Below are 16,705 nucleotides of genomic sequence, written 5' to 3'. Positions count from 1 at the left end.
TAATGTGCTCGCCTCCTAACCCGGCCTGACAGCCATGATGTACGACTACCATTACCGGAAAATATCACTTCAACTAACCCATGATCCGACTCCGCTAAGGGTCATATTATCCATGAGGAACAAATCACACTCCCCCAAAGTAAATACAAATTTCCTACACAGACTGGGTACAAAGACGGGAGAATGGGGGGAGAGGGAGAGGGGGGAGCGTTAAGTTGCCTATGACAACGCTCTGTGGAGTGACAAGGATGATAGAGTACATGACAAATCATGGTCTGACAGGGTACTCTAGTGCAATCAGCCTCAGCCTCGGCCTAGCGAGCACCCACTCAGGCCTGTAAACACTATACTCTTCCTTTGGAGGGGCAAAACACAATCTTTTAACGCTGACAAGTCGCTCTCTGCTTTTTATTACTCATCCAGCTCCCCAGCAATGGGGGAGGGGGGAGACAAAACGTTTTTATGTACAGCGCTGTTCGTTCGTTGAGTGATTGAGAAACGCCTGAGGGCAAACCCTGCAAAACAATAAAAAACAGAAACAGCAAATATATTACCAGCTCAGATCTTTATTTGATGTCAAGGACAAACAGGTCCTCTCCATGGCGGCTCCACTAAAGCACCCACTTACAGCGTCCCCTCGCCTCCAATAAGAGCCAACTATGGCAAATTACACCACTTTTCCATGCCAGGCCGTTAATAAGACACAAACCGCTTTTAAAATGGCATTTACTGCTTAGTGGCCAAACGCTGATAGACTGATGGTGAATAAATACACACTTAGTGAAGGTGTGGTCTAGGTAAAGAGGCTCTGGGGCATGAGGAATAAAAGACAGTTGAATGATAAGGTATTGTGGATTAGCTTTATATTAGAGGGAGGATGAGAGGACTCGTTGTCTTCATAAAAGGCCTAAGTAGTCTTCGGTCACTCAGGGCTGGGGGCTGACGCTCTAGTCTAGTAAAAAGGACTTGAACACCACCAGATATCTTCGTAAAGAATTTGACTGGTAGTTTATGGTGCAACTTACCAAGAACATCACTTAAGCACTTAGGTAGTCTGTTCTGGAGAGTGGCTGGTGCTCTTGACTATGTTAAAAGTAATTTCCATAGAACAGTCATCCGTCATTTCCATCGTATAACTAATGCTTCGAAAGAGTTTTCAAGAAAAACACATTTTGAGAATAAAAGCTGCATATTTGAATCTTACGCAAGTGTATCCACATGCACAAGGAGAAGCATAGGGAATGTTTCTTAAATAACTGAAAGATGGTCTGGGCACATAAACACGTGCACTTTAGCGTTAAATACTGAGCCCATTTCACATTCACTTTAGCCTCATCAGCCTTTAAACGCTCTCAGATGGTGAAAAACCTGTTGGCGTTAACTACGGCATGAAACCTTCCCTCTCCCCCTTTCTCTCCGCCGCTCCTCTCGTCCTGCCAGTAATCCTGCTCTAAAAATGTGGACTCAAGCTGCTCCAAATGAACAGACCATTCCTACCTGTTAGCTGAAAAAAAATACCTGATCCTGGATCAGATTCAAGCCTGCCTAACCTGGGGAGAGAGACAGAGAGCCGGAATACAATGTCTGACTCTTGAGCTTTCAAGAATGGAACCTGGAAGCGGGGCCAAGCACACTTTACAGCCAGGGCTGGGATTGGAACGTCCAGGCCGGCCAAAGCTTTGAGAAGAGTTTGGCTCAGACTCACTGGATAAGCTTTTTTCTCTCTCTTGTATACCGACGCCAATTCATCAACCACCGGGAGTCCCTGGACAGACCCCGGGTGCAGGCCCTGAGCCCAGATGGACCGGCCCACGCTGTCTGATGAAAAGAGGACAGACCGTACCATTCAATAACATGCTGGGTAACAACAAGATGGGCCATCAAACAYTATTACAGGGACAAAGAGACAGAACAATGACATAGATATGTAGTGTACCATCTCCCTCAGTCTAAGACCAGACACAGAAACTTCTTTAACATTCTAACCAATTACAGTAATGATGGTATTGTAACATTGTCTGTTAAAGTGACAGTAGGATGAGAGCTCCCTGTCACCCCGTCTTAACTCTAAAGAAAATAAGAAGATAGGTAGGGTTAATGATAGACACAGCGGTGTGTGTGCCCTGGCTTCTATCTGTCAGCCGACACACCATTATCATGTCATGTTAGAGGACTCCCATCAAACAGGTCACTTTGTAGAGAGCGCCCAGGAGAACATCCATGTCACAGCATTGACAGTGTTGATAGGGCCGTGCAAATCAAATCAAATCACATTTTATTGGTCACATACACATGGTTAGCAGATGTTAATGCGAGTGTAGCGAAATGCTTGTGCTTCTAGTTCTGACTGTGTAGTAATATCTAACAATTTCCTTTGGGGGGGGGCAGGTGTTCCAAATAAAAAAGTGTCTCATTCTTTGTCACTAACAGTGGGAGACACACGACAGATCCAACTCTAAAGTATCCTCCTACCAGCATTCTCCCCGCCCGGCGCCCACAGTCAGAAGTATGCAAGTCAGACGAGTGACCACTGTGGGCAGCGGAGGGACTAATTTCTGAGATTCAAGACCTTATGAAAATGGCTTGTTTGATGTTCAATTAATTTGTTTAACCAAAAATTAAAAGATAACAAAATGAAAAGTAATTCATAAAATGTAAAACATCCACCGAGCGGCGAGGGCGTTTTTTCATAGGAGGGCAAAAGGGCTGGTGCTCAGGCACTGGTTGAGCCCTACCTGTGCACGTGCCTGAGTGTTGACTGCCCTTAGGAGACAGGATGTGTTAGAAGAACACGACTACATACATACTCATCCACCACACCGCACGCACGCACGCACGCACGCACGCACGCACGCACGCACGCACCGCACGCACGCACGCACGCACGCACCAGCACGCACGCACGCACACCACACACACACACACACACACACACACACACACACACACACACCAACACACACCACACACACACACACACACACACAACACACACACAACACACACACAGAGAGAGGCGAATAGCTGGCTCTTATCAGAGCCCTGCGGCCCTGTCACCACAGCAGAGGTCTCTCTACACCAGGCAGAACGTGATTTCTCCTGGGGAACACTTTTCCATTTGCCTGATTCTGAGGAACTAAATAAGGCCAGTGTTTGGGTCCCATTCTGAATACATTTGACAGCCGTTAATAACGACTGCCATCACCCCCCCCGCTTCCTCTTCACCTACGTTTTCTTAAAGTAGTAACACATCCACAGAATGCAATAATAGATGCCAGTGGTGGGTCCTACCCCCCACCACCACCGCAATATCCATAACTAGGGCGTATTAGATATAGGCACGCAAGATTCAATAATTGAGAGTAGAGTTATTGCCATCTGACACCGTAGCGTAAATGTTAGTCTTTATAAGTGAGCATGATCTGGAAGTAAAGACTATGCTTATTGGAGAGAGCACATAATGGAAAGAAGGAATGATGTACGCTCATAAGTATGTCTGCTAAAGGGATAGAAGGAATGTGAAGAAAACCAAGGGTAAAAAGAGATATGAAAAGAGAGAATAGTGAAAACTGAGAGAACATAGAACATGGAGAGAAGTAAAAGTTTAAGTTTAAGAATCTAAACGAAAATTGTAATTGACAGGATGCATTCAGAAAGTATTCAGAACCACGTATGACGTGTTTACACGATATTGTTACGGTATAATGCCGCTTATTTAGAAGTAAATACAATATTTTCGTCATTATAGACGAGAGAGGGAGAGATGGAGAGATGGGAGGAGGATGGAGTGAGAGGAGAGAGAAAGATGGTAGTGTGGAGTGAGAGAGAGAGAGGAGAGACGAGAGAGCGAGAGAGAGAGAGAGAGAGAGAGAGAGAGAGAGGAGAGAGAGAGAGAGAGAGAGAGGAGAGCAAAGATTGAGAGAGAAGATAGAGAGAGAGAGAGAGAGAGAGAGAGAGAGAGAGAGAGAGAGGGGGGAGACGATGGAGAGGGAGAGATGGCGACGTGACGAGAGAGAGAGAGAGAGAGAGAGAGAGAGAGAGATGAAGCGGGAGAGGCTGATGCCTGGCAGGGACAGATAGTGACTGAGGTGACTACAGGGTAACAGGGTTGACGCTGAGGAGCGTGAGCTTCAATTACTCCGTAACACAGAGGGGAACGGTGGCAGTCAGCGATCAGAGCTACCCTATTTACTAAATCACTCCTCTGTTATTTTAACACACAATTAATCTATGACAGAAAGGTACTGCGTGGCGCTCGGCTCTGTTCATCCCCACTGTAATGTGAGCCGGGATGAATTAATAAAATCGCTGGGGGGATTACAGGCTAAGGCGCGTTGCTGAAACAAAAGGACTTGCCACGGCGACAGGGGTAATTTGAATCGACCGCACTGAGTAAACAAAAGCGACTAAGCAAAACAACAAACAGCAAATGGTATTCTAAATCATCACGCTGTCGCTGGATTTACAGTTGCAAGTTTACTGTTCCTGGAAAACATGGCTCCTCTCAGAGGGATATGTGAATACTATGCAGTATCTGCGAATAAGTACAGACCACCGGCAAATATCCAAGTTTGCAACATATAGACCAACTCAGAGCCACAATGTTTTGGACAAACCTACATTACAATACAGTCTCTTTAAGATAAGAGACAGAGATATAATATGAAGATAGGTAAATAATAGTGTTAACACGGAAGAACTACACTTTTTATGAAGACAGTGACGCACATTGCAGGACACAATGCTTCTGTGAGGAACAATTACAGAAAATACTGTATAAATCCTAATGGGAAGCCACACAGCCATTACACTTCACTGTAATCTAAAGCCATAACAGTTCAATTTAGATTGCGTACATCATTTAGTCATATATAATTAATGTGCAGCTAATTAGGCCTTTCCAACGGTTATTAACTAGATGTTTAATTCTAATTAAATAGAAATGCATACTTAAAGAAAGTCTAATATTTGATCCTCGTTGAAACCACATTGATAAAAGATATATGAAAATGATCTGCGCTATCACTACAGTGGTAATGCTAAATTGTAATTATTTCGCCTCTATGGCCTTTTTATTGCATTACCTCCCTAATCTTCTACATTTGCACACACTGTACATATATTTTTCTATTGTGTTATTGACTGTACGTTTGTTTATGTGCAACTCTGTGTTTTTGGTTTTATTGTCGCACTGCTTTGCTTTATCTTGTCCAGGTCGCAGTTGTAAATGAGAACTTGTTCTCAACTGGCCTACCTGGTTAAATAAAGGTGAAATAAAATAAAAAATAAAGTTGCAAGAAGGAAGAAATGGCTCCTTGGAGAAAGGTAAACACTAAAATGGAGTCTTACCTTGTGTTCCTGGTCGCTCTCGCTGTCACACTGTAAGATAAAAGAGTAACATGATTAGAATAACTAGGCATCTACCGTGTCTTTAATTATAAAGTCCCTCGCCCTTCTTTTTACTTGACTTGATTTAAATGTGAGTGTACATAATCTAATTTACCTAGTCACACAGCACATCTTATCAGGTCTTTAATGGAGACCTCAGTACAGAATAGTATTTCCATCATATTCAATGGGCGAATGTCATTAGGCCAGTCCATTATACTGTTTAGCGGAGACATGGACTAGAATATGAAACAAAAGGGCCCACAAAATATCTCATGCAAGCATCTGGTCGTTCTTATTAAGAATCAGAACAAAACATTCTGGAGCTGGAGTCTCAAAGGACAAGGAGCACTGGAATTACAATTTTCTGTGATGTAGGTCTATTTTTTCTTATTTTTTATATATAAATGGTTGAGGAGCAGGATGGAAGGATGGAGAGAAAAGAGAAACAGAAAGGGGGCCTTTAAAAAAAAAAAGGTTGGATTTCAGTTTTCCTTCCCCAATTTCAATTTCAAGGTTCACTTAATTCTTTATCAACTAATTAGCGGGATGCTGGGCGGCCGGCGGCCCTCGAAGTTGTGCATATGGCCGAGGAGCAGGGAGGCACTGGAGTCGGTAATGAAGAAGGCACTGGGTGTGTGTGTGTGTGTTTGTGTGTGAAGCGGGGGGTAGTGTCGATTAAAGCACAGAGGGTTTATCCCTGTGCCAGCACAGTATGGGGTGATTGACTGACAGCGCTGGGAGCCAGGCCACGGTGGGGGCCGGGCCCCTGCCTGCCTAAGCCTGGTGGTTTTTATTTTTTATTTTCTGTTGAGCCGGATCCCTGCTGCCTGCTGAGTTCAAAGGTAGAAGGCAGGCTGGGCCTCTGGCTCTGTATTCCCCTGGCTGACTCGACCAGTGGAGAGGGAGAGGGGCCCGCACTGCACTGTGAGCTCAGCAGGAGCAGGGCATCCAATTTTCGGGCCTGTACCACACAGCCCCAGGGGCCAGCCCCCGGCACACTGCCATGACGGTCAGCTCCAGCACCTCATAAATTATGCAGAGGCAATAAACGCACTGAGAAAACACTCTCTCTCTATCACTCCTTCCTTCCCCCCTGCGTTAATACACAGTACACAGAGAGGCAAGCCAACAGCCAAATGTAGACTACATAGCCTGTCAGCTGGAAACATAAACAAGGCTAATGTACACTATTACATACAACAATGCATGTTCAACAAATCATGCATGCTAACTGTAACTACGTGTATATATTTACTCCAGTAAGTGAATAAAGGGGCCTGTCAGTGCATCTGTCATGGCACGGTACAGAGCAACAGACTCCCACACAGAGTTAATGCAAGAGCAGACAGGATATGATGAGTTGTATTACTGTCTGAACTACTTCCATGTGTTTAAGCCTTCAGACTGTGACGAGAGTAATGTGACCCAGGACTCATTAGTGTCTCTGTGCAGAGCACACCAAGCAGAGCAGACAGGCAGGCGAGGAGTTAAAATAATGGGGACATTTATTTTTTCCACTGTGTTGTGATCCATAAAAAATGCCTCCAGCCTTTCTGTCTTTCTTTCTTTCTTTTCTTTTTTTTCTTCCCCCCTTCCATTCCTTTTTCCCATGCCTGCCTGTGCAGCCAATTGCTTTGATTGCCGAGATAGAAGCAGGCTGGAATGACTTGCCCTTGCTTGTGAAGCAAATGGAACACGCTAATAGAAGTCATCGTATTACCCGATGCAAAAGTGCCATAGCTCATTACTTTAAGATAAAAGGATATCATTGTAGACGGCGAGCAGAATTGACTTTCTAGCGGCGCGACTTGATGATGATTTAATCAACTGCTCTCTTTCGCTTCTCATCTCTTCGCCTGTCGCTTCTGCAGGTGCCACTACACGAGACTCACACAGCTAGTGGGGGAAGAGAAGAGAAAAATAAATTGCTGTCATTACTTCTTTCCCCGAGAATAGAGGTATGCTAATTTCTCCGCCGTACAAAGGGAGTGGGAGAGAGAAAAAAGAGAAAACTTAATMAAATGGAAATACCTTTATAATGAGCAAAGTAAGAAAGCCTGAGATCAAGACTGACAGGCAAGGGCAGGCAATTTGTACGTCCTTTAAGCACAAGACGCCACGCTCCCTCACACTCACTGCACTACACAGGGAAAAGCAACCAAAAATAATAACGCTAAAAAGATAAAAACATCTCTGACATAGGGAGCCGTCAGTCACTGATTAGTGATCATGGTGCGTTAATATGCAGTTATGCAGTGTGACTCGGAGAGAGGAGCACCATCATTGGCAAATCTACTGTGTTCTTTTCCATATACTGAGTCCCATGTTGAAATACAGAGGCACAGTAGGGAGCTAGATAGTATCACTGTGAGCCAAAGGTTATGAGGAGGACACATCTCAACTACAGTACTGTTATGGTTGCACATTTGAAAGTTGGATGATTACAGACATGACAGGTAGACATTTTATTTCATTATTATATTACATTATTCTATACTGAAAAAAATATAAACACAACGTGGAAAGTGTTGGTCCCATGTTTCACGAGCTGAAATAAAAGATCCCAGAAATGTACCATACGCACAAAAATATTATTTCTCTCAAATGTCGTGCACAAATTTGTTTACATCCCCGTTAGTAAGCATTTCTCCTTTGCCAAGATAATCCATCCACCTGACAGACGTGGCATATCAAGAAGCTGATTAAACAGCATCTTTTGCTGGGGACAATAAAAGGCCACTCTAAAATGTGCAGTTTTGTCACACAACACAATGCCACAGATGTTTTGAGGGAGAGTGTATTGGCATGCTGACTGCAGGAATGTCCACCAGCGCTGTTGCCAGAGAATTGAATGTTAATTTCTTTACTATAAGCCGCCTTCAACATCATTTATGGAATATGACAGTACGTCCAACCGGCCTCCCAACCGGATATCACATGTAACCACGTCAGCCCAGGACCTCCACATCCAACTTCTTCACCTGCGGGATCGTCTGAGACCAGCCACCCGGACAGCTGATGAAACTGAGGAGTATTTCTGTCTGTAATAAAACCCTTTTTTGGGGGAAAAACACATTCTGATTGGCTGGGACTGTCTCCCAAGTGGGTGGGCCTATACCCTCCCAGGTCCACCCATGGCTGTGCCCCTGCTCAGTCATTTGAAATCCATAGATTAGGGCGTAATTTATTTATTTCAATTGACTGATTTCCTTATATGAACTGTAACTCAGTAAAACCATTGAAATTGTTGCATGTTGAGTTTATATTTTTGTTCAGTATACATTATAATTATTCRAAAGGGTTTTAAATGATGATTGCTCATGAAAAGGAGTAGGTATAGTACGCTATTAAAAGCAGTGAAATCTAGTGCAATATAAAAACAGTACTGTAAATAGGAGAAATAACAGCAAAAACTATTTCAGAAGGAAAACAAAAAAAACTAGGGCATGAATATGTAGAAAAACAGGAGGGCAGCAGCCCTAGAAAGCAATACACTAGCCAGGCCCAGTGGTATTCACACAGCCCTAGCATTATACTGTATAACCCAGACCCCAGACCTCAGTGTTTAGGTTAAGTAACAGAGGATTGTCAAACATTACCCTCAGCGCTAAGMGCTGTTGATGTTGCCCTGTATCCGGTGAACCTCTGATTACCCCGACTGCCCCTCCATGACCCCTTCTCCCTCCACCTCCACCCCTCCATTTGGCTGAGTGCACTTACACATTCCCTACAATGTGTCCAAGCATCAAGGCTGTTGTTTATATCAAACTCAGAGTAGGAGAAAATTATTCTGTGTCCGTAAGCCTCTGTAGACTCCAGCTGAGAGTAATATCAGCCCAATAGACATAGGAGACAGGGAACAGACAGGGAACATGAGGAGAGATGTCCTGAATTGTCAATGATTCAGCTAGCTCTGCTCTGCTGTCCTCTCATAAGCAACATCAGTGTCTGTCTGTGTCTGGCTCTGCTAAACTCCCCAACAGAAACAACTATTGTCATAAGGAGTCTTGCCCACCACATCAAACAGAGATGCGTGAGAGAGATGCACGCCATGGTGTGTACTGTATCTACTCAGATACAAAACGTTTAGGCATAGAATCTGGAATCATGGAATCTGTGGTTCCAAATGCACTGTTTCTCAAATGCAAACAGATGCTACGTCAATCAAATAAATATCCTTCCTCAACAACCATTCAGAGAGGCATGCTGAAGGGGGTTTATTCTAATTTCACGTCTCTAACATCAGCACTAGCCTCTGATCTAATATTCTCTCAAATGTCAACTTCTTCAATATGAATGGGCATTGTGCCATGCCATCCCTAGTCTGGTATTAGCCTGAGGTGCCGCTGGTCACTGTCCATGACCCTAGAATGTATGACAGTACCGTTGATATCTGCTTCATTTAAAGGGCCAGTGGAGCTGAGGACTGGGGATGGTTATCGTCCTGGGCCACATTTCCTGCAGAATCACTGAAGGGGTTAAAGCTGAGGGACTTCCTGGTTAAATAAAGGATAAATAGAAAGGCCTGTCTGTCTGCCTGCCCGCCTGGAAGCTAGTGGGACAGCAGCATGAAGGATGGCAGGCGGACAGCACAGTACATCACTGGGGCCGAGCTCCCTGCCATCAAGGACCTCTATATCAGGAGGTGTTTAATAACCTTTTGTCAATAGGGGGAGCAGTTAGCATTTTTTTTTTCTGGGTGTTGCCAAATTAAACTGCCTCGTACTCAATTCTTGCTCGTACAATATGCATATTATTAATTCTATTGGATAGAAAACACTCTCTAGTTTCATAAACCGTTGGAATTATGTCTGTGGGTGACCCAGAACTCTTTCTACAGCGAAATCCATGACAGGTACTGCGAAGGTCTGAGAGCGAAGCTCTGGTCTCAGATCAGTTTTAAAGGTCTGTGTGTATCCTATGGAACGACATGAACTGCACCCGCCTTCCCCTGGATGTCAGTAACCAATGAGAAGTGGAATGGGCTTTCTACGTAGCTCTCAGAGGTTATAAAAGGCCAAGGAGTGAGGTGCGCCTTCTTTTCGACGCTGACCATTGCGCAGAGAAGGACCTCAGGATGCCATTTTCAAACGCTCAGTTATCAACCTTARATGTATCCGTCTGTAATTTAATTCGATATAGGTGTTAGAAACATCATAACGAAGCTATTTTAAACCGAGTTATATCAGATTATGCGAGTATATTGCTATTTTTCGGAATTTCCTCAGTATTGCGTCTTGAGGATTTGGACACGTTGGGGCAAAATAGCTATTGTTAGCTATTGTTAGCTATTGTTAGCTATTGTTAGCTATTGTTAGCTGCTATATCAGAAGTTGAACGCAACGTTTTACAACCAAGCAACGATTCTTTTGGACAAAGGACCACTTGGCCAAGATTCTGATGGAAGCTCGTCGAAAAGTAAGAGCTATTTATGATGTTATTCCGTTTTTATGTGGAAAAATGTAAACTCAATAATGGCGACTAGTGACGCCATTATTGCGGCACTAGTCTGGCTGTAACACACACTGTATGTCTAGTAACGTTAATTTTAAAAATCTAACTCAGCGKTTGCATTAATAACTAATGCATCTTTCATTTCATGTCCAACCTGTATTTTTTTAGTCAAGTTTATGAATAGTTTTCGATAAAAATAGTTGTATTTTCAARATGGCGCCGGGCAGATTGCTTGAGTAGTTGGACACTATTTCCATTGTGTAAGCACGATTTGTGCCGCTAAATATGCACATTTTCGATCAAACTCTATATGGATTGTGTAATATGATGTTACAGGAGTGTCATCGGAAGAATTCTGAGAAGGTTAGTGAAAAAATTAATGTATTTTGGTGATGATAACGCTATAGCTAATTTTGCCTTGAATCAATGCTCGGGTAACGTTTGCAAATGTGGTATGCTAATATAACGATTTATTGTGTTTTCGCTGTAAGACACTTTGAAAATCTGAAATATTGTCTGAATTCACAAGATCTGTGTCTWTCCATTGCTGTGAGCTGTGTATTTTTAAGAAATGTTTTATGATGAGTAAATTGGTAATACACGTTGCTCTATGTAGTAATTCTAGTCGCTTTGGGGAGATTTGTGATGGTGGCTGCAATTGCAAACTATGATTTATACCTGAAATATGCACATTTTTCTAACAAAACCTATGCTATACAATAAATATGTTATCAGACTCATCTGATGAGGTTTTTTCTTGGTTAGTGGCTATTTCTTTATTTGGTCGAATTGGTGATAGCTGGTGATGGAGTGGAAAAATAGTGGAGTAAAAAAAATGGTGTCTTTTGCTAACGTGGTTAGCTAATAGATTTACATATTGTGTCTTCCCTGTAAAACATTTTAAAAATCAGAAATGGTGGCTAGATTCACAAGAAGTGTATCTTTCATCTGGTGTCTTGGACTTGTGATTTAATGATATTTAGATGCTACTATTTAATTGTGACGCTATGCTAGCGATGCTAATCAGTGTGGGGGGGGTGGGGGGTGATCCCGGATCCGGGTTTCTGAGGCGGTAAAAGTTAAAGAAGGTCCGGAAAATCTTCAAAGACCCTAAACACCCGTTTAGTTAAACTGTTACACCAGACGATTTTCTCTGCTGGTGTAACAGTTTAACTTTACATCCGTCCCCTCGCGAACCAGGGACCCTCTGCACACATCAACAACAGTCACCCACAAAGCGTCATTACCCATCGCTCCACAAAGGCCGCGGCTCTTGCAGAGCAAGGGGAACCACTACTTCAAGGTCTCAAAGCGAGTGACGTAACCGATTGAAATGCTATTAGCGCGCACCACCGCTAACTAGCTAGCCATTTCACATCCGTTACACTAGCGCACGGCAAGAGGTACCGGTGCATCAGGTCTGACACCAACAGGCTCTTGAACAGCTTCTATCCCCAAGCAATACGACTGATATATAGCTATCAAAATAGCTACATGGACCGAGTTTACCTTGTATCTTATTGACCATTTATTTCAGGATTTTGTCTCTATGCACATTCACAGGGCACTACATACTCACACACACTGTCACTCCAACACACACACAAACACCCATTCCATCATTTGCTCACTCACACATAATATCCACATACATTTATACTGACTCTACATACACGTACACCCACTCACATACAAGCTGTTGCTACTCTGTTTATCTTATATCATGTTGCCTAGTCAACTTACCCCTATACATATCTACCTCCATCACTCCAGTATCCCTGCACAAAAATATGGTATTGGAACTGACTTTTTATGTATTTCCTGTATACAGTATGCCCACTTACTTACTTTGTGTATTTCATATTTCTCGTTAGTTTTTTTCTACTATTATATTGTTATTGATTATTGCATTGTTGGGTTTTGAGTTTGCAAGAAAGGCATTTCACTGTACTTGTGCATGTGACATTAAAACTTGAAATGTGAAAAGCCATTGTCAGAGTCATCTCAGACGGTGCCACTTTGATGTGCCGCCGTCAAGGGCTCCTCTTCCTTTTTTCTCCCTCCCAGAGTAAAGCTGCGCGTCCTGATGGTTTTCTGATGCAAACAGTCGCATGGCAAAATGGTTTTGTCCCCTCCCGCTGCCTGCTCTTCCATCTGCTGCTGGGGCCCGGGCGCCGCCGACCGCCTGCCTGTCACAGTGTGCATGGAAATTAGCTAGGGAGGAGGCGCTCGCTTGTGCTAATTACATTTTAATCATTGGAAATGTGTTGGCAAATCAAGGCTTGATTGCCATCTTCGAGCCCCGCGCTCCTCCCTGCAGAGCAGAGCGGAAGGGAAGCCTGCCTGCCATAGAGGCGTCTGAGTCCGGGCCTGCGCCTCCCCGCTCCTTCCTCCCCTTAACTCCCTGCCTCCCTCCCTCCTCATGCCTCCCTCCCACAATATGGCGGTGTGCCGGGCCTACCACTGGGCTGGGCACTGGCGTGTTATTCACAGGGAATAGAGGTGATGGTGGTGAGGCTGGCAGGGATCCGTGCCATGATCATTCTCACATCCCCATGCCCACGCAGGGCACAGTCTGCCAGCCTGCCAGTCTGTCCCTGTCCCAGTACCACCACTGTGAGCTGAGTAACAGAACATGGCAAATCCACCCTGGTAGTAGGCGGAGACTGATGAGCTCAGGGTTTACAACTTATGGATCACAGTCAGGACTGAGGACTGGAGCAGACTGGGCCAACAGGACAGACTTACAAATTAGTTTCTATCAAAATAAAATTGAGAGAGTGGATTGCTAATTCGAATGTCTGCCTATTATGATAATACCTTCACTTCTGACAGAGAGAAAGAGAGAGGAAATAAGGGAGAGAAAGGAAGGAAGAGAAAGATAGTTTTTCTCATTGTCGGCAACAGGACACTGGGCCATCCGTCTTGGAGATGGGAAGCAGATATACTGTCCAGTCAGACAGGCTTCTCCAGACAGACACACCAAAGGCCTGTGCAAATCAAATCCAACATCCACTTCCTCCAGGTACCCAGGCCATTAGGCTACCATAGATCTCAATGAGAAAGCCCAACTGTAACTTTAGCCTCTAACTCAGAGGAATATTAGGTGTGAACTGAACGGCACAATATACCGGTAACATTCTTCATACTAATGACTCTTAATCTAGATCAGGTTAATTTGTTTCACATACTTACATTAACAGCTAAATGATACCAACCGCACTAGCGAATCACGCTAAGGGATCACGGTGGAATGCATTTAAAATAAACCCAGACCTCAGGTAATTTTATCTCCATGTTCCTAACCCAGAAAAAACATTGAAAAACCTTGCATTTCCCCGCCAATATATTCTTAAAAAGACAGTTTTACAAAAACACTGGGTTCCCAAATGGAAGGAAATTCAACATGACATGTCTGACTAGGGTGGGTCATTAAAATAAAGCCAAGGTCTGTAGCGATGGCATCTAACATCTAATTTCCCCAGCATCTGCTTGATGTCTAGCTGTCATATAAAGTATGGAGGGGGAAGAGGGAAGAAATGACAACCACCCCTACTAGCTGGAGTGCTTCAGACAGTCTGCAGCACAGCCACAGTGACATAAGGCTAACGTCTCCTCCACTGGCCAAGTGTGTCCCTCCCGTCAGAGGGAGAGAACGGAGAGGGAGGAGCTGTCTGCTGTCTGGCTCAATATAACCAGGCCTGATCCACCCGCCAGATCGCCTGTCCACCCGCCCGTCCACCCCTATCCAATTGCAGCAGGCCAACATCTGAAAGCAATTTTCTTTCAAATGTACAACTTTATCCAGACAACATTCATTTTGACCGCGAACTGAACGCATTGGAATAGTGGAGGGATGGAGAGAGGGTGGAAAAAAGCACCCTCTATAAAATAATAAGAGCTTTATAGTCTGTGACCTCTGGTTTCAATACCCGAGAGTGCAATATTAGGCGCATTCCTTTAAAGTTGTTTTCCTCTGGAATCTGCCCAGGCTTATTGAAAGAGCATTCGAGAGAGAGAGAACTTTCTTGGATGAGGTTATTTTTTATTATTATGTCTATATTGGTTAATCTCTTATGGTTTACATTAGAACAACACCAATAATGGCAAATTGGAGAGCGGGACCTGTGTGTGTGTAAAGGGATTCCATTTGGAGGTGTTAGCTCAGAAGTGTAAAAGATGAATGCTTGAAAGGCAGGCACCTCTTTGCAAGGGGGAAAATCACACACACACACCATACAGAGACATATTTCGCCTGGGGTAAAAAGATGGGCTGCGGGGGTAGAGAAGGTGTAGACGTGTGTCTGTGGGTGCACGTGTGTGTGTGTTGGTATCTGCGTGCATGTCGGGAGGAGGTGGTGTCATTCTTTAAAATAACTTGTCAGTTAAGCTGCTCTCCTCAACAGATGTGCCAACAGAGCCCTGGAGTGGTGCTTGGCACAGACAGATGGTGCCGCAGGGCACAGCACTCAGCTGATCTACAGGGGTGGGCCCCGCCTGCCAGCCCCCGCCCSCCCGCCCACCCYMCCAGGGACTGGGAGGGGGAGGAGGGGAGGTGGAGGAGGGAGGGCACTCCGCTTCTCTATCAGCAGGCAACAAATCCATCTGTTACACACAAACTCCAAGTTCAACATCTCAGAGTGAAGAGGCATCTCAACATGGTTCTCTCAGTCACGGTGTGGGGAAGGGTGGTGCGGTGAGGGGTGTAGGGGGTGCCTCAAGGTGGGAAGCATTTACTGAAGGTTAAAGGATTTAAATAGAAACACACACAGACACACACTCAGACACACACTCAGACACACACTCAGACACACACACACACACACACACACACAGCATCACACCTGCACCCCGTTTTCCTGTCTTGTCCAACGTAACCTAGTTGGGGAGTAGGGGGGCCAAGCAGATGCTGGCTTAATCAAAGATGAAGGAAGGATTTTGAGACAATTACATACATCAAATTGCATTGTTTGCGCCATTATGGCACGTCCCCTGAGACAGGTCCACTTGGTGTGAATTTTAATTAGTGCACACATGGCATACATTAATTAGCATTGATGTCAGTTGGCATCTTTACTGCAGCAATCTATTCTAACACACAGACAGAGGTCACATGCATACTGTGATTATGTCAATATCAGCCTCATTTGCTGCATGTGTTCAGGTTCATGTATAAAGACTTCAACTTATAATAGAATGCATCTGACTAAATCTGACTAGAAGGATATGCTAATTAAAAAAGGTATATTTATAAAAAAWAAAAAAAAGATGTACAATTCAGTTAATCGGAAGTCATTGGTTTGAAGTCATTGGCAAATTATATTTTATCCTGTTACTGCACACAAACCCTACCTCTTAAAGACAGCAGCTGGTATTATTACTGAACCTGTGGCTCACATTTTCAACTTGAGTCTCTTGACCAATTCCATACCCAGCATTTGGAAATCAGCTTATGTCCTCCCACTACTAAAGGGTGGAGTCCCTCAGATGCTAATAACTATTGTCCTATCTCTAAACTCCCTATCCTGGCCAAAGTCTATGAATCCCTAGTGAACTCAGTTAAAAAACTTGTTAATTGAAAAGAACATACTGAGTGTGGTTCAGTCTGGCTTTAGATCGGGGCACAGCACCACAACTGCAGCCATGGCAGTGGTAAACAACATCATTAATGCACTTGATAAAAAGCAACATTGTTCTGCTCTGTTTGTGGATTCATCAAAGGCCTTCGATTCCGTTGACCATGAATTGTTGCTAGCTAGACTCAGTAACATTGGTCTCAGTGAAGGGGCAATAAATTGGTTTAGGAACTATCTTTCTGACAGAACACAATGTGTATATACTGACAATCACAAGTCTAGCT

The 16,705-nt window shown here is 44.0% G+C and overlaps 1 protein-coding gene across 1 annotated transcript in view; it reads right to left on the bottom strand.

Moving 5' to 3' along the window:
- Nucleotides 1–16,705, bottom strand: part of LOC111980328 (autism susceptibility gene 2 protein-like) — a 614,157-nt gene that overhangs the window by 159,780 nt on the left and 437,672 nt on the right. The window contains 1 exon segment of the mRNA XM_024011054.2: nt 5,350–5,379. Within this exon segment, the coding sequence (XP_023866822.2) occupies nt 5,350–5,379 (30 nt within the window).

The sequence above is a fragment of the Salvelinus sp. IW2-2015 genome, linkage group LG20 (genome assembly GCF_002910315.2).
Source record: "Salvelinus sp. IW2-2015 linkage group LG20, ASM291031v2, whole genome shotgun sequence".
Taxonomy (NCBI): domain Eukaryota; kingdom Metazoa; phylum Chordata; class Actinopteri; order Salmoniformes; family Salmonidae; genus Salvelinus; species Salvelinus sp. IW2-2015.
The sequence above is the reverse complement of the archived record's forward strand: the minus strand, read 5'-3'. Positions and strand labels throughout refer to the sequence as shown.